This window comes from Apium graveolens, chromosome 8, assembly GCF_009905375.1.
Source record: "Apium graveolens cultivar Ventura chromosome 8, ASM990537v1, whole genome shotgun sequence".
NCBI lineage: Eukaryota > Viridiplantae > Streptophyta > Magnoliopsida > Apiales > Apiaceae > Apium > Apium graveolens.
Window position 1 is genome coordinate 20,479,086 of NC_133654.1, and position 19,712 is coordinate 20,498,797.

The following is a 19,712-nucleotide window of genomic DNA, read 5'->3' on the forward strand; positions in this document are numbered from 1 at the left end:
GATTGACAATAAGTAATGAATCACAATTGACATCATTGTTTTTGATCTTCATGTCTTTGGCGATTGTGAGTCCCATGATTAGTGCCTCATATTCAGCTTCATTGTTCGTGCCTTTGAAGTTACAACATATCGATTGGGCTATCATATCCCCCTATGGCGATTTGAGGACAAGCCCTAATCCCGTTCCATTTATATTGGATGCCCCATCTATATACAATGTCCAAGGCTTCATATCTACTCTTGAAAGGACTTGCTGAAATTCCTGTTCAGCATCCGTCATTTGGCTTGGACTGAAATCAGCCAAAAAATCGGCTAAAGCTTGCGACTTGATTGCAGTTCTCGTGTCATACATTATGTTATAAGTACTTGTCGTATTGCCCATTTTGCCATTCTCCCCATCAAGTCAGGTTTACTTAACACATTCCCCAAAGGGAAGTTCGTCATGACGTGTATCTTATGTGACTCAAAATAATGTCTCAACTTAATGGAAGTCATGGCTAATGCAAGTACTATTTTTTCAAGAGATCTGTACCTTGTTTCTGCATCTACTAAACTCTTGCTGACATAATACACAGGCGACTGGACTCCTTCATTTTATTTGACAAGAACGCCACTTACTGCATGATCAGTTACAGACAGATACACATACAAATCCTCTCCTCGAGTGGGTTTGGACAGAAGTGGTGGAGTAGTCAGATACCTCTTCAAGTTACTTAAAGCAATCTCATGTTTTTCAGACCATAAGAATCCTTTATTCTTTCTCAACACGTCATAAAATAGCTTGCACCTGTCCAACGAACATGAAATAAACCTGTTCAAGGCTACAACTCATCCCGTCAATTTTCGTACGTCTTTGACGTTCGATGGGCTTTTCAACTCGAAGATCGCCTTAATTTGTTGTCACACACTGTAGAGGGGATGAATACAGTGTAAAGTATAATCAAATCGAACTTTAATATCTCAAGTAACAGAAAACAAACTTTATTGAAACAATAAACTCTGTTACAGTATGGAACTGTTACCTCTCAGTGATGAATAATTATCACGAGAGCTGCTAGGGTTACAATGAATAATCTTCTCAAATATGATAACACTTATAGTGTAAACCCTATGTCTGTGTTTATATACTACACAGTTACAAGATAATCACTAATTGATATGGAATATACTTCTGCTTCCTAAAATATATCAATTAGATATCTTTTCTTCCAAGTATTCTATTCTTCATAGAACTCCTTCTTTATGCATATCTCTTCTTATGTTTATCTCGATCTTCTTTCCTTTAATCAACTACTATCTTTATCTGAACGTCCTTCAGCACTTAAGTTCTGATATCCATCTTCTGATGATTATCTCCTGATAATATAAGTACTGATATCCTTAAGTCCTGACTTAGTAAGTACTGATTTATCCTGTTTAAGTAAGATCTGAAAACTAAACATAAATCATATTAGCCATGACATTATCAAATATATCTAACAATCTCCCCCAACTTGAAAATTAGCATAATATACAAGTTTAATAGATATTTGATGATGTCAAAAACATTAAGTACACATGCATGAGAATTAGACTAGATAACTACAACTTACAGTCCTTAAAGCTTTACCAATATTTAACTTCTGATAACAACTTCAGTCTGTACAAATATCAGAATTTAAGCAGTTGTAGATCTTGACTTGGCTTCATCTTCTGATCTCTCTGATGTTAGGAGTTGTTCTGAGATAGTTCTTCAACAAACATCTCTCAGCATATGTAAGTTCATCAATCATCCTCCTTTTAGCATCTTTAAGCTCTGCATTATCTTCACCAATTTGAAAGATTGCAGCCCTGAGATCATTAATCTTTGCTTTTCTTATATCCTGATCTAGTATGATCAAATAAGCTTTATCAGACTCAAGATTGAATTCCACAGCCCTGTAACCCAGAAAGGTAGTTATAATTTGAGCAGTGTTGGGCTTCATTTCAACTATATCACCCTTGTGGTCTCTGTACTTTGGAACATATGTGTTGTCAGACTTAACAGAATAAAGCCTTTTCTGTCTCTGAATCTGATCCTTCAAATAGTTTGCAGCACTTCCTGTCAATCTATCATCCACTTGAAGTAAGAATAATACATGCTCCAATTCTTCAAAATACTTCAATGGAATGGCATTTTGCCTTATATGATAAACCCTACCATCTGTCATGAAGTACAACAAGATGTGTTCTTTCAAGTAAGTATGGTAAACCATTTGTACAGATTCTAGTTGATTCAATCTCTCAGGAGTTGCTCCAATACCTGGTTCACTCAAGGAAGTTGGATCATTGGCAGTGTTCTGTATTCTTCTTTCATCAGCACTTCCCAATCCAGTTTTATCTCTTGCTTCCTTTCCAGTAACTACTCTTGCTTCAAAACCACTTGCAGCAGTCTTCAAAGGTTGAGTCTGTTTTGCTTTAGTGAATCCTGGTAGAAGTGTCTTTGATCTATCTTCTGATATCAAGTTAACTTGAGCTGTGTCAGAGGTTACTTGCTTCTTTGGAATATCAGAACTTACTGTCTCTTGAGTCTGAACAACTTGAGCCATGTCAGAGGTTGTTTTAAGAACTTTTCTTGAAGTCAGAGCAAGATCATCCTTTTCATCAGTGATTTCTTCAGTCTCAGGAGGCACATAAACCTTGATAGGTTCACCAACCTTTTCTTTACCCTTGGATCTTGGATCTATCTGCGGTTGTGATTTAGCCAATGTTGCTTCAGTATTTTTCCTTTCTTTTATCACAATGCCTTTGAGTTTTGGAAGTGTCTTTTTACCAGAAACTTCAGATTTAGATGTGACTTTCTCTGATTTAAGTCTGACTTCTTCTTCCATTAAACTCTCTAAGTCCATTCCTGGATTTTCCTGAAGAAATAACTGTCTTGACATTTTTTCATCAAGATCTAAAAGTTCATCAGAACTTATCCTTTTACCAGTAGCAAAACTAATTCTTTTCCCAGTATCAGAACTTGTCCTGTGACTTGTGATTTCAGCTTTTCTTGATGACAAACCTGTACCTTGACTATGACCTCTACCCATTCCAGAGTTTCCTTGATCATCCTTTTCATCATCCTTCCCTTTCAGTGTCTTGTCAGTCTTGCATTTGGACTTAATTACTTTCTCCCCCTTTTTGGCATCAGCAGGTAGTAGAAGAGAGACAAGCAATTTTACTGAGGCTTGAATTTCAGTAAGTTGAGATTGCTGAGAAGCTTGATTTTTCAGAATATCATCAATCTGAGCTTGTTGTGTCTCTTGAGTCTTCTCAATATAAGCAATCATGTCAAAGGTAGGTTGGAAGAATTTTTTCTTGTCAATCTTCTGAACTTGTTCTTGCTTCATTAATTCTTCCCTTAAGAGATGTAACTCTGCATGAGTATTTGAATGAAGACCTTGTAAATGTTTAGTACTCAATGCAGTGACTCTAAGCTGTGTTTTGAAATCATAAGTATTTAACATTTCATCAGCTTTTGTCAAGTGCTCAGCCAGATTCTGTGCAGAAGGAGCACAGGTAACTGAGTTCCATTCCTTAGTCCACTCCTGTCCTGCAGGAGTTTCACTCCAAGGCACTGGTGCTTCTCTTGTAACAAACTTCCTAACAATTTCAGTTTTAAGAACAGTCTGTTGAGGGGCATGTCCTGAAGGACCTGCTTATCAGCATCTGGAGCAGCATCACCAGTATCTCCAGCATTTGCAGCATCAGAACTTACAGAATCAGAGTCTTCTGATAGAACAACAGTGTGAGTAGCAATGGAGGCTTCGACATCCTCTAATTGCTGATCTGGTTCTAAGTCTTGATCAACAGTCATATCCTGATGCTCACCTATATTCTGATCATCAGCATCTAGATGCAGAGAAGGTGTAGTAGATAATTCTGGAGTTTGAGCAGCATCAGTAACAGGTGTTGTTGATAAATTAGTTGCTGTTGGAGCTTCTAAGAGAATTACTTCAGGCACAACCAAGGTCTGAATATCAATATCAGCACTTGTGCCTGTATTAACAGGAGATACAGATTTTTGAACAGGAGACACATATGGTGTGTTGGCCTTTTCAGTAACAGCTTCCTGAATTGGAGTTGATGGAGAAGTAGTGACTGGAGCAGATTCCTTTTCTTGTGAGATCAGAGATTCCTGATCCCCTTCCTTAGCTGCTGCTTCTTCATCATCTGAAACTGGCCTTTTTGCCCTCTGTTTCTTGTATCTCTTTGTAGGTATGGATTCCTTGGGAGTTTCAGGAATAATCATTCTTCTAAGCCTCTTAAGAAGCCTAGATCCCCCAATTCCAGAATCCTTCTGAGAAGTCCCTTTCTCAGCTTCTTTGACAACATGTTCTGATGTAGAAACCTGTTCCTCACTGTCTGACTCATCTCTCAAAGCAATCCTCCTTCTCTTTTGAGGTGTTTGAGGAACAGTCTTTGTCCTCTTAGGCTTGGAAGATGAAGGCTTCACAGTAGGTGCTGAGGATGAGGGTTGAACTGTCTGTGAAGTGGAGAGATAGGATTTGATATATTGCCTGAGGGTTGGTTGAGTAGAATGAGTGGTATGTTCTGATGGTTGTTGTGGTGTGTGGGAGGTGGTTGTTGGTTGGACATCAGGATAAACAGATCTATAGGAATCAGTATCAGCATTTACTAAGATCTGTTTTACAGACTGAGGAATCTGTAAAGGTCTAACCACTGATTTCTTAGTATCAGCATTTACCAGGTCATTAAAGTATCGTTTTGCAACCTTAAAAGGTGGAGTTAAGGTACTGACTAAGTGAGGTTCATCAGTTCAAAAAGTATATATAAGTTGACAGAATCTAGCAAAGTAGACAACATTCCTATCCTCTGTCATCCTATCCCCAATAAAACCTATTATAGCTGTTGCAAAATCAAAATGAGTTTAGTTTATAATGGCATACCAGATGTGCTGACTCATTATGGGGATGACATCAAAATTCGAACACTTGTTCCCAAAAGCTTTAGTGATGCAGTCGAAGAAGAAACTCCATTCCCTTATGATATGAGCCCGTTTCAACTGCCCAAGATTTGCCAAACTCTGTTCATACCCCAAACTGGCCATTAACTCCTGAAGAGCCGATTCCTCTGGAATTGAAAAAGTACATCCTTCTGGGAGATGTAGAGCCTTGCGTATTGTACCAGGAGTGACTGCATAAGGAGAATCACCCACTTCGAAAACAATACTAGGAGTACCATTTTGACCACCATTATCAAAGTTTCCAGTCCTCCAAAGTGTCAGAACTTGTTGGCTTGAGAATACTGAAGGTTGGGTCAATGCATACCCGATTTCACTGTGTGCAAGAAGATCTTGCACAAAATGCAATTCAGACGGAGCTTCAGCATTATCAAGAATTGCAGCATAGTTGTTTGGAACAAATTTAGCTCCATCAATGATTAAATCCTTAGGTGCCATGAAATTAATCGAGATGTATAAGTGCCTGTTAGGTGTTTGATAGAATGTCTATATGAAAAACCAACGTTAGAAGAAGAAAGAGAGTAAAAGCAAATAGAGAGAAAAAGTGTGAAAGGAAATAAAAGATTAAAAAAAAATCCTCTCTCTGTCTTACTTATACTTTTGAAAAAAAAATGTAACCGTTGGACACCTATCAGACATGCAGTAAAAACGAATAGTTAATGGGCACGAGAAAACAGTAGTCATTACTTACCCACTTGCAGTTTTTCAAGGAAAAAAAACCGTTCCACTTACCAAGTTATTCCATTAATCAAGGTGAAATAGTTTTAATTCAAAATTGAAACCGTTCCCACTTACCAAGTTATTTTTCACTGCAACATCAATATTCTGAAAAAAAATAATTCGAGTGAAAATGACCATAATAAATCAGATGAGCAAGTACTGATAAAATAAAATCAGAACTTAAGTTAAAACAAAATTTATATGGTCATCAGAATATGAATATGTATCAGGATTTATCAATGCATTACAAAATATCTCAGAGACAAGATCTTGAAACAAAAACAAATTTCATTAATATATCAAGAGAATACATTCATGAAATTTAAATTACATCAGAACTTGTACAAGATTTTCCTAAGCTGCTAAACCTAACGTCAACAGCCTTTGTCCTAGCTCAAGAAGTAGGGCAAGGCTGATGATGAAGAAAAATAGGAAGAAGAAAATAAATCATTTCTTCTTCCTACTCTCGACAAACAGAATAGCGAGTCGAATGATTCGCTCTTGCTGGCGGAGAGCTTCCAGCCTTTCTTCCTCCAATCGCTCCAGATGGCGATGGTAGTCCATGTAGAAGAACAGGAGGTGGGTGAGTACCTCCTGGGGAACGGAGTTCTATATCTCATCAGGAATGGCAGTAACGTGCCATTCCTACTGCCAATCGGCACAGCTCAGCTCCATGTTGAATGTTTCATAGTTCAAAAACATATTGTAATTGACCATGGTGTTTTTGATATAAGGATTATGAAGGTGAGTTTGTGATAAAAGATTTGATGGGAAGGCTGATGTGAAGTGGTTGCTTATATAGGCAAGAGAATGCCAGGAGACGCAAAGAAATTTAATGCTTACAGGTAGAATTAATTCTACCTCGTCTCCCCAGACTTGGAAAAAGAAAAACATTCATTGGAAAAGGAAAACATGATTTAATTCGCACAAGAAGCAAGTAAAAGTTGACTGTTCATGTACGAGTACCACTATCCCTAATTATAGTGACTGTTAATCTTCCAATTCAACGTATTCTGGTTTAAACTAAGACTGTTTCCAAATTTTATCCACAAATAAGTCAAGTAAAGAATCAGACGTTAATATCAGAACTTAGGCTTATATCAGAACTTAATAGTCATCAGAACATAATTTCTTAACTCGAAAAAGGAATGCCTATTTTAGTAAGTACTCACACAAATTCTGATTTTATTTTCTTCAGAACTTAATCATCAGAACATGCAATCAGAACTTGTCCTCAGAATTTGTGCAATATGACACAATGACTGTTCATCTAAAACAACATAGATCACCACAGTGATTTTCATCATTCATATGGAGTGGTTAGTGTGTGCATTAAGCTAAATATCAGACAAAGAGTAAAGTCTGATTCACTTCAGTACATCTTAGAAATAAGGCATAAGTAAAAGTTTGCTAAAGAGCTGTCATTATTCTGAAACCTACTATTGAATGAGTTCATGCTTGAGTCCACCTCAACTATTTTGTGCTAATTTTGTGCATCTTTTTAAATTCCCTTTTTTTACAGTGGCTTCTCAGTGTAAGTGAGTCACGACTGCTTATCAGAATTTATGCTATTATCAGAGTATTTCTCCAGTAATCATAGAGTTTGAAAAGTCACCAAGAAAATATTTTGCTTTTCTAATGCATATTTACTTAATACCAGCCATGCACTTGGGTCGTCCCTTCCACATTTTTTACTCTAGATCTCAAAGGAGTACCTGAATTTTAATCCTTGATTCGTTTGCTTTTTCTTTTGATAAGTGAGGTTTATCAGCACTTAGTACATTCAACAGATTTACTAGCATCAGAACTTAACAGATGAGAAACAATATTCTAGTTTGTGACTTAGTAATAAGATAGACAAAGTAAACTCAACTAAGCTCAATTATCGGAATTTGCTTGTGTCAATAGATTTCCACATAAATAATTACTTCTTACATGAGATCCCTTGTTTATTGAAGACTACTAGGTCAGCATCTAGCACAGTTATCCTCATAGGATTGAATAGTTACTTAAATAGACATATCACTATCAGAGTTTAAAAACATATATCAGACAACAATCAGTACTTAAACACATTTTTCAATTAATCACAGAATACACAAAGAGATTAAATTCTGTAAATACTGATCATAAAGTCTGATGCATCAGAACAAAACTAAGTAGATTTAGAGAAAGAACCTGAAACCATTCCAAGTTCATTTACCAATCTTGTAAAAGTAGCTTCACACAATGGTTTTGTGAAGATATCTGCTAGTTGTTGATCTGTTGGAACAAAGTGCAATTCCACTGTACCTTCATCCACATGTTCCCTGATGAAGTGGTACCTGATGCTGATGTGCTTTATCATAGAGTGTTGAACTGGATTACCTGTCATAGCAATAGCACTTTGATTATCACAGTAAATAGGGATTTTGAAATATGTTAACCCATAATCCAGTAACTGATTCTTCATCCAAAGAATCTGTGCACAACAACTTCCTACAACAATATACTCTGCTTCTGCAGTTGATGTGGAAATTGACTTTTGTTTCTTGCTAAACCAAGAAACCAATCTGCCTCTAAGAAATTGGCAGCTTCCACTTGTGCTTTTCCTGTCAATTTTGCAACCTGCAAAATCTGCATCTGAGTAACCTATTAGTTTAAAATCTGATTCTCTAGGATACCACAATCCCAGATCAGCTGTTCCCTTAAGATATTTGAAAATTCTTTTCACAGCTGTTAGGTGCGGTTCTCTTGGATCTGCTTGAAATCTTGCACAAAGACAGGTAGCATACATGATATCAGGTCTACTTGCAGTTAGATAGAGTAGAGAGCCAATCATACCTCTGTAATCAGTAATATCTACTGATTTACCAGTATCCTTATCCAGTTTTATTGCAGTGGCCATGGGAGTGGATGTTCTTGAACAATCTTGCATTCCAAATTTTTTTAGCAAATTTCTGGTGTACTTAGTTTGACAAATAAAAGTGCCTTCTTCATTCTGCTTGACTTGAAGCCCCAAAAAATAGCTAAGTTCCCCCATCATACTCATCTGATACCTTGACTGCATCAGTTTGGCAAATTTCTTGCAAAGTCTGTCATTTGTAGACCCAAAAATGATATCATCAACATAAATCTGGACCAGAAGTAAGTCCTTTCCATGGTTGAGGTAGAACAATGTTTTGTCTATAGTTCCTCTGTTAAATCCACTTTCCAGAAGAAACTGAGCTAAGGTCTCATACCATGCTCTAGGAGCTTGCTTAAGTCCATAAAGTGCTTTATCAAGCCTGTAGACATAATCTGGATGGTTGGAATCTACAAAGCCTGGAGGTTGTTCAACATATACTTCCTCTTCCAATTCTCCATTGAGAAAAGCACTTTTCACATCCATTTGAAAGACAGTAAACTTTTTGTGAGCAGCATAAGCCAAAAATATCCTTATGGCTTCTAACCTAGCAACTGGTGCAAATGTTTCATCTTAATCAATTCCCTCCTGTTGAGAATATCCTTTTGCAACCAGCCTTGCCTTATTCCTTGTAATTATGCCATCACTGTCAGTTTTGTTTCTGAATACCCACTTTGTACCAACAATAGATCTATTCTTTGGTCTTGGCACTAGGGTCCAGACTTTGTTTCTTTCAAATTCACTTAACTCTTCCTGCATTGCTTGCACCCAATCAGCATCTTGAAGAGCTTCTTCCACTTTCTTTGGCTCAGTCTGAGAGAGAAAAGAATTGTAAAGACATTCGTTTGAAGTACCTGTTCTAGTTCTGACACCTGCATCAGGATTTCCAATTATCAAATCAGGTGTATGTGATTTAGTCCACTTCCTTGCAGATGGAAGTTTTTCTCTAGAACTGGATGCTCCCCCATGATCCATGCTGTCTTCATTTTCATTTTCCGATGCTCCCCCTGAAACTATGTTCTCTGAGTTGGATTCTTCAGAATTTAGATTTTCAGAACTATCAGAACTTGGCTTATCAGAACTTGAGGAATCAGAACTTGAAGAGCTAGATGTATGTTCTGATGCTTCTTGAGATGTGATTTGTTCTTGAGTATGCTCCCCCTGTATAGGTGCATCTTCCTTTGGCGTAGTTACCACAGTTTCAATAACATCAGAGTTTACAGTCTCAGGACTTAGACTGTCAGGATTTTCAGTATCATAATTTGAGTCTTCATTTTCAAATCTCAGCTGATCATGATCAATAAAATCTTCAAGACCAGTAATCTTCTTGTCATCAAAAGAGACGTTGATAGATTCCATGACCACTCTTGTTCTCAAATTATAGACTCTGAAGGCTTTTGTGGAAATTGGATATCCAACAAAGATTCCTTCATCAGCTTTTAGATCAAATTTGGATAGCTGTTTAGGATGAGTCTTGAGAACAAAACACTTGCATCCAAATACATGAAAGTACTTCAGATTTGGCTTCTTTTTCTTCACCATCTCATATGGTGTTTTTCCTTGTTTGTTAATGAGTGTTGCATTTTGAGTAAAACAAGCAGTCTGCACAGCTTCAGCCCAGAAATAGGTTGGAAGCTTTGCTTCTTCAAGCATTGTACGTGCAGCTTCAATGAGAGTTCTATTCTTCCTTTCAACAACTCCATTTTGCTGTGGAGTTCCAGGAGCAGAAAATTCCTACTTAATTCCATGGTTTTTGCAGAACTCTTCCATTATCAAATTCTTGAACTCAGTGCCATTATCACTCCTTATGATTTTCACTGAATCTTTGACCAATTTATCCAGATGTTTGACATGATCAATCAAGATAGATGCAATTTCACTTTTTGTGTGCAAGAAATACACCCATTTGTATCTGGTGAACTCATCCACTATGACCAACGCATATTTCTTCTTTGCAATAGACATGACATTCACTGGACCAAATAGATCAACATGTAGTAGATGATAAGGCTCAAGAATTGATGATTCAGTCTTGCTCTTAAATGAAGATTTTCTTTGTTTGGCCTTCTGACAAGAATCACACAGGCCATTAGGAGCAAATACTGAATTTGGCAGTCCTCTCACAAGATCTTTCTTGACCAGTTCATTTATATTGTTGAAATTTAAATGAGAGAGTTTCTTGTGCCAATTCCAGCTTTCTTCAATTGATGCTCTACTCATCAGACAGATTGCAGAACCATCAGTACTTGTTGAAAGCTTACCTTCATAAATGTTACCACACCTGTATCCTTTCAGAATAACTTTGCCTTTAGATTTACTCACAACTTCACAGTGTTCTTCAAAGAAATCAACATGATAACCTCTGTCACAGATTTGACTTATACTCAGCAGATTGTGTTTAAGTCCTGAGACCAGAGCTACTTCTTTAATGATGACATTCCCAAGATTGATATTGCCATATCCCAATGTTTTTCCAATGTTGCCATCTCCATAAGAAACACTTGGGCCAGCTTTCTCCACAAAGTCTGATAGCAGGGCCTTATTTCCAGTCATATGTCCTGAACATCCACCGTCCATAACTAGAATATTTTTCCTGTTGCCCTGCAATCACAAAGACCACTAATGATTAGTTTTAAGGACCCAGACTTGTTTGGATCCTTTGGCCTTATCAAGTTTGTTAACATTTGCAGCGGATTTAGTATCAGAGTTTATGTTAACATTATTCTTATCAGAACTTATACTGTCAGACTTTGAATCAGAATTTACACTAGAAGGAACAATGGAAACTTTCTTCAAAGAAGGTTTTATTTGATAATAATCATAGTACAAACTATGATATTCCTTACAAGTATAAATGGAATTCCATAAACTACCACAATGAAAACAAGGATTTTGTGGTTTATATCTAACAGACTGACTCTTAACTCCTGATTTTGAAGGTAAGGAGTTTATGTTCTTATTCTTCCTGCAAAAAGAAGCCAGATGGTTAGAACTTCCACAGTTATGACACGTTTTCCTAGGAGCATCAGGAACAGGCTTATAATCATTGCTTTTATTCACACCTTCCTTTCCATTCCTATTTTTCCTAGGTGATTTTACCTTGTTTGCATTCTTAACATCTTTCAGCTTATGCTTTAGCTGCTTCATAGTCATTAAGCCTATGTTTACTTCAGCTTTCTTTTCCTGTTTTAGTTTGTCAGAAGTTAATTACACTTTAACTTCTGATTTCTCATTATCAGACTTTACAGTTACAAACTTAGCAGGTTTTAACTTTGGCTTTTGCTTAACAACAACAGGCTTAATTTCTACAGTTCCTTTATCATTCTTATCCTCTCCATAACCTAAGCCCTCTTTCCAATTTTCACTACTTAGCAAATTTTGAGTTGTTCTGCCAGAGTTAGTCCAAGTCCTGATAATCTCTCTTTCCTTTTCTAACTCAGTTTTTAGAGATTCATTCATTTTTAGCACTTCATCCCTAACATAAAAAGCATCATCTCTATCCTTCTGAGTTTGATGGAACATAACTAACTCTTTTTCTAAGAAATCATTTCTTTTCTTAAAAGCAAGATTTTCAGAAGTTAATCTTTCACATGTTAAAGTTTGATCTCTATAACTAACAAACATGGTTTTAAGATATCTTCTCAACTCATTAATATCATAAGTATGAAAAGCATAAGTAGTCTGAGGTACCTTTGTTTCAGCAGCTTCAGAACTGCTCTCAGCACTTTCTTTATCAGCATTTGCCATCAAAGCATAATTCTCCTCACTTTCAGAGTCTGAGGTGTCTGTCCAGCTTTTCTTCTTTGTGACAAGAGCCTTGCCTTTGTCACCCTTCACTCTCTTGCAATCAGGAGATATGTGGCCTTTCTCACCACAGTTATAGCATTTGACATTGGTATAATCTCCTCTATCAGACTTTCCTCCTCTGCCCTCAGATCTTCTGAAATTCTTCTTATCAGAACTTGTGCCTTTCCTGGAAAACTTCTTTCCCTTCCTGAACTTTATGTATGCAATCTTTGTGATCCCTTTCACCATAAGAGCACACAACTTCATCATCTCCTCATCAGCATCAGTCTCAGGCAAGCTTTCAGAATCTGAGTCATCATCACTTTCAGAACTTGATGACTCAGTATCATATTTTATGAGAAGAGCTTTACCCTTGTCTTTCCTTGAGGTAGCTGCTTTGGTGGATTCTTCTTCAGCCTTAAGAGCAACTGTCCTTGACTTTCCTCCTTTCCTCTTGCTTCTTTGTTCCATCTCAAGTTCATGAGTCTTGAGCATTCCATAATTTTCATCAAGAGTTGTTTCATCAAGATTGTAGTTGTCTCTTATTGTTGTTGCCTTGAAATCCCAGCATTCAGGAAGAGCTAACAGGAATTTAAGGTTTGAATCTTCAAGATCATACTCCTTATCAACCAATGACAAATCATTCAAGAGTTTGACAAATCTATCATATAAATCAGTCAATGACTCATTAGACTTTGAGTCAAAGTGTTCATACTCTTGAGTGAGTATTGTCTTCCTGTTCTTCTTAATTGTATCAGTTCCCTGACACCTTGTTTCCAGAGCATCCCATATCTCCTTAGCAGTCTTGCAGTTAATTACCCTGTTTGACATTACATTATCAATGGCACTATGCAGTAAGTGTCGTACCTTAGCATACTTAGCAATTGATGCGATATCTTCAGCAGTGTAATCACTCTTCTCCTTTGGTACGGTCTTTGCTGCTTCACCTGCAACTGCAACAGCGAGCTTGGTTGGTTTGTGAGGCCCTTCCTTGATTCTATCAAGATATTCTGGATCTGTTGCTTCCAGGAACATGGTCATCCTCACCTTCCATATGGGATATTCAGATGGTCTCAGTATGGGAACTCTGATGGTCTCATACCGACTTTAAATTTGTGTCTTTGTTGGTTCTTCAGTTTTGGTAGGCTTAGTTGGAGTTTCTGTGTCAGACATGATTGTGTTTGGATCTTAAACTGTATGTGCGTTAACAGATCTGCTCTGATACCACTTGTTAGGTCACACACACTGTAGAGGGGGTGAATACAGTGTAAAGTACAATCAAATCGAACTTTAATATCTCAAGTAACAGAAAACAAACTTTATTGAAACAATAAACTCTGTTACAGTATGGAACTGTTACCTCTCAGTGATGAATAATTATCACGAGAGCTGCTAGGGTTACAATGAATAATCTTCTCGAATATGATAACACTTATAGTGTAAACCCTATGTCTGTGTTTATATAATACACAATTACAAGATAATTGCTAATTGATATGGAATATACTTCTGCTTCCTAAAATATATCAATCAGATATCTTTTCTTCCAAGTATTCTATTCTTCATAGAACTCCTTCTTCATGCATATCTCTTCTTATGTTTATCTCGATCTTCTTTCCTTTAATCAGCTACTATCTTTATCTGAACGTCCTTCAGCACTTAAGTTCTGATATCCATCTTCTGATGATTATCTCCTGATAATATAAGTACTGATATCCTTAAGTCCTGACTTCCAGTAAGTACTGATTTATCCTGTTTAAGTAAGATCTGAAAACTAAACATAAATCATATTAGCCATGATATTATCAAATATATCTAACAATGGACTTGCTTCAATTCCTCTCCTCGTCACCATATGTCCAAGGAACTTTCCCGATGACACGGAAAATTTACATTTGGATGGGTTCAGCTTCATGTTGTATGACCTTAATATGCCGAATACTTCTTAAAGATCACGTACATGATTTTCTGCGTTAACGGACTTGACGACCATGTCATCAATGTACACTTCCATCGTCTATCCTATTTGATCTTTAAACATTTTGTTGACAAGTCTTTGAAATGTAGCCCCAACATTCCTTAATCCAAATGGCATGGCCAAATAATAATATATCCCCCTGTCCGTTATAAACGCGGTCTTTTCACAGTCAGATGGTTCCATTTGAATTTGATTGAAGCCACTTGACGTGTCCAGGAATGTGAGTAGTTCGTGACCATCCGTCGAATCCACCATGGTGTTGATGTGAGGCAATGGATAGAGGTCTTTAGGACAAACCTTGTTCAAATCTGTGTAATCGACACAAACTCTCCATTTCCCATTTTTCTTTTGCACGATGACGAAATTTGCTAGCCACTCAGGGTAATCAACTTCTTTAATCATGCCAGCCTTGATGAGTCTTTCCACCTCTTCATTTATTATCTTGTTTCTCTCAGCTGCAAACTTCCTTCATTTTTGTTGGACGGGTGTGTAGCTAGGATCCACATTTAACTTGTGTGTAATGACATTTGGGTCGATTCCCGTTATGTCACCATGTTCCCATGCAAAAGCGTCCAGCCTCATGGTTAAGAAATTTATCAAATTGGCTTCAATTATTGGAGAAAGGTCTTCACCAATTAATACCTTCTTGTCCCCTGCTGTCAAATCTACTTCAGCTAATTGCTCCGGCCCTGCTACCATGGCTACATGCGTCTTGTTTCCCTGATGTTGGACAGTTGGCTTCAGACACGTCATGTAACAGTCCCGAGCCATGTTTTGATGCCCCCTTATTTCTTGAGCTCCCCATGGCGTTGGGAATTTTAATACTTGATGATATGTTGATGGTACCGCCTTCAAGTTGTGTATCCATGGTCTTTCCATGATTATGTTGTAACTCGAGTCCACATCAATTATGCAAAACTTTTCCAGGAGATTGACCCCTTGGGCATATGTTGGCAACGTTATCTCCCCCAATGTGCGTTTTGTCTCACCACTAAACCCAACCAATGTTGTCGACTTCTTGATCATGTCGCTTTCTGCCAACCCCATTTGTGTCAACGTGCTAAGCATCATGATGTTGGAAGCACTCCCATTATCCACCAATATCCTTTTAATTACGCAATTTCCCACGGGTAGTGAGAGGACTTGTCCGTCTTGTTGTGGTTCTCGTATGTTCTTTTTGTCTGATTCATCAAACATTAAGGATGGAAGATTGTCATTACTAACCCCCACTTGTGTGACTCATATATCTGTTTCTCTAGATACTCTCTTAGCCTGTGAATATGTTGCTCCGCATATTTCTGACCCTCCTGAGATGAAGTTGATCACCTTGTGATGTGGTGGAGGCGGTGGCTGTCTTAGTGGCGTCACGTTGTTACTTCTCGGAGACACGTCCTTTCCAACATAAGATGTCTTCTTTGACGTCATGAATTCCGTAAGATACCCCTTCCTCGTCAGAAATTGTAGTTCTTTACGCAAGGCCACACAATCATTAGCCTTGTGTCCGTAATCTCCACGGTAGTCGCACCATAGTTTAAAATTCGGGTTGGCTTTAGGTTTGTTGCTTTTTACTGGCCATTTTACCACTCCTCCCAACTTGGTAAACTCCTTAATCATGGATGAAGGTGTGATCGTGAAGCCATAGCTGTCATATGTTGGTGATAGGTTGGGGTCTTTTCTCTAGTCACTGCGTTCCTCTCTCTTCCATTCATTAGACTCTCGTGTCGAGTTGACATGTACTTCAGCTATGTTTGATCTAGTATATGACTTGTAATCTCTGGACCTTGATGTCGTAATTTTTCTTGATGGTTTGTAGTACTTCTCATCCCCCTCCATTCTGTCTTCCTCCAATCTTACTTGTGCCATGGCTTTGGCTTGCACATCATCCATTATTTGACACAGGTACTTTGTCAGTTCTTCATAGAGTGGAGATTCTCGTTCTAATCCCCGCCTGAATGCTTCGATAGCTATAGGGATGTCACAATTGGTGATGGTCACCTTCTCCCTGTTGAATCTCATCAGGTAATCACGCAAAGGCTCCCTACTTCGTTGGACAATTTTGTACAAATCACTGGTTGTCTTCTCGAACACCCGACTGCTTGTAAACTATAAGTTGAATACATCTATCAGATCATCGAATGTATTGATGCTTCCTTGTGGAAGGTTCACGAACCATTGCAAAGCTGGTCCCGATAGTGTTGAACCAAAACCCTTACACATACAGGCCTCTTTCAAGTCTCGTGTAATTGGTACTGTGAACATTCGTTGTTTGTATTGTGCAACGTGCTCCAGGGGATCACTAGTTCCATCATATGGCCTCATTTGTGGTACTGTGAAACGTTTTGGTATTTCTACCAAAGCGATGTTATCATGAAAAGGGGAATCAGCGTAGCTTGTTGGGGTTGCCTTTTCCAACGGTTTTGGGACACCAGGTATCCTTTCAATCAAATCCCTAATTTCTTATAGTTCCTTTCTAAATTCTTTTGTGACTTGATTTTGGATCTTGTTCTTTTATGACGCGATCTTCTCCTGTCAGTCTCTCCTTGTCGATCATCACGATCATCATATCGTTGCTCGTCACGTCTCCTTTCCATGTCATCTTCGTTATTTGGTACATCCTTCATATCTTCTACGCCAATAACATTGTCTGTTCCATTTGTTGGCCCTCCATTTTGGTTGTAATCTTCTGCTTCACCCATGTCCAAACGTCTAATTACGCTTGGGATGGTTTTCTTTGTCGTAGTCTTGGTTCTCGATTTCGGCATAGCGAGTTCCTTCTTCAATGCTTCATTTTCCGAACACATCTTCTCCATTTCTTCTTGCAACTGTTTCAATGTCACAGTCGTATCTCTGCTATTCTCAGCTTCTCCTTCTTGGTTCGTGACTTGTTCTCTGCCGCTTTCCATTGTAATGTGTTAATCAAATCGTTAGCAAGTTTCCCACAGACGACACCAATTGTTTTCGCTGGATTTTATGGGTTAAATGCTAAGTTTGACTATCGTATTCTACTATGAACGTTAATATGTTTCTAATGAAAAATAAGGTAAACAACACAAAGAATTGTTGACGCGGAAAACCCGAGAACGGGAAAAAACCGCGGGTGGGGATATGTACCCAACCAAAATGAGTTTCACTAGAATGATAATTATGGATACATGATCTTGAATCTTATACTACTCGAATATGAATTACATGAATAACTGAGATTGACATTAGTGTTTAGCTCGTGGTTTTTTTTCGATGTTGAATCACTTGTGGTTGTTCTTCTTCTTCTCGAGGTTGGTGTGTTTGTTTTTTGTTGATTGGATCTTGTGTTGATCTTACTATCTTTCTCTTCTCTTATCCTTAAAGTTTCCTCCTTTTTCTCCAACTTCTCCTTCTTTCTCTCCATTTCAAATCGTGGCTGTTACTGATACAGATAGGCTTACCTAGTCTTCCTCCACATAAATCGGGATTTGCTGGACAAAGTTATACTCTCAGTCGTCTGCTCTTTTTGCTGGTGTCATTCATGACAGCTTCCTCGAGTTCCCGTCCTGGCATCTCGTCATGCCCTTTCTGTGAAGCTTTCCTGTCACATCGTGAAATTCCACACATAACAAAGCCCAATTCAGATGAAGCAACAGATCTTTAGAAGAGGAATGGAATTCTTGGAGATGACATGGCTGCTCTTGGGAGGCAACTAGTACCTCCTACAAATGATTCTATTGCCAAGGATAGCACACGGTTGATGCTAATAAAGAAGATATACAGCTGTCTGATGAAAGTGTTAGTGAAGATGAAGGTAATATTGAGATCAGCCAGAAAGATATTCCAGAAACTATTTATGGAGGCATAGGAAAAAGATCCGGACAAGATGAAGACGCTGACAAGGGAAAGGACGGTGATGATAACCTTGGTGCGCTTAAGCGTATAAAAGGAACGAAGTGAGGTGGGTAAAGTGCGGTTCGTATCTGTTGGTACCGGATTTTCACTCGTCAGGACATGAAGATTATTAAACATGACGACTGCGGCATAAAGAGTTTTTGCTGACAGAAAAGGAACCGATGGGAACAGTCGACACGATGGGAGCGGGGCAGACGGATAGGAACGAAACATCAGCTAAATTAAGTCAAATAACAACCCTTACAAATAGGAGGGAGGTTAAACTACATCTCCTATTTTCCAACAAGCAGCAAGGATGTGGCTTAATTGTAGCAACCGTGTGAGCTATATGAGGATGGTTAAACAAGATAAAATGGGGAGATAATCATTATCTATATATACACACACTTACACAATTCTACTTGGATTACAACTCTATTTCATCTCCTACACCCACTCTCTTCAATATCCACATTTTATGTATAATCTCCATACGTGTAATAACTCGAATTTTTGAGACCTTGTAAAACGTTTAATGTATAGTAACTCTGACGGACGGAGAAAACTTTTTAGCCCACACTATGTAGTGCATGAGAAAATGAGTTTCGGAGTTGATATTATGATTATACGTACCAAATGAGTGTATATAAACGCTATTAGTTTTCGAAGAAAACAAACTTTGAAAAAACGACCATATTTATGAATCATCGAGGATTACAGGAATCACAATATAATTAAGAATTTAAAACCCTACGGATTTATATCCAAGTATGGTAATTTAAATTATAAGAAATAAATACGAAATGAATTACGTCGCGAACCATTTACGAGGAAGTAATACGAAAACATTTAAGCGACCGAGCGAACGCGTAAACGATTAAATAGATGTAACGCACTAACTAACCATGGTAAGAACGTAACCATGGTTACTTTATAAAATAGTGAGCTAAGGTGTAGGATGATCAACCAAGGCTAAGCAAATAGTGAGCTAAAGGGAGCTTAACAAGTGGCTTAGCTTGTAAACTAGGAAGCTAGTTGGATTGGTCCCCAAGATTTGTAACAAGAATAAAATCCTAGGATCTAAACTAGAGAATAACAAATCAATATAAGATATCACAACCTCATTTCCAAGAAGCAACCAAGGAAGCAAGCATAAAAACACACTCTATCTCTCTAAAACCTCCCATTCGGCTTTTCTTCTTCATGCCAAGAAATCAAAATCAAATCTTTACCCATTAATTCTCAAGCTTCCTAACAACCAAACTAAGGTAAGATAAATCTTTGAGCTCTTTTTATCAAGGTTTGATGGATGAAATAAAATCAAGAAAGTTGAGAATGAATAGTATGAATAGTAACTCTTATTTGGTTTCTTGATTTCAATGGTTGTTTTAGGTTCCAAAAACCATACTAAGCACTCCCAAGACTTCACCATCATCAAGAACACATCTCAAGCTCTCAAGAAAGGTAAAAATCTTTGACCCAACTTTATTTAAGATTTA

The 19,712-nt window shown here is 37.8% G+C and overlaps 1 protein-coding gene across 1 annotated transcript; it reads right to left on the reverse strand.

Annotated features, from left to right (window-relative positions):
* Nucleotides 1-14,823: 14,823 nt before the first annotated feature.
* Nucleotides 14,824-15,552, reverse strand: LOC141679363 (uncharacterized). Its single transcript, XM_074485864.1, has one exon. The coding sequence runs from the start codon at nt 15,550-15,552 to the stop codon at nt 14,824-14,826; it is 729 nt and encodes a 242-aa protein (XP_074341965.1).
* Between the last annotated feature and the right edge of the window lie 4,160 nt (nt 15,553-19,712).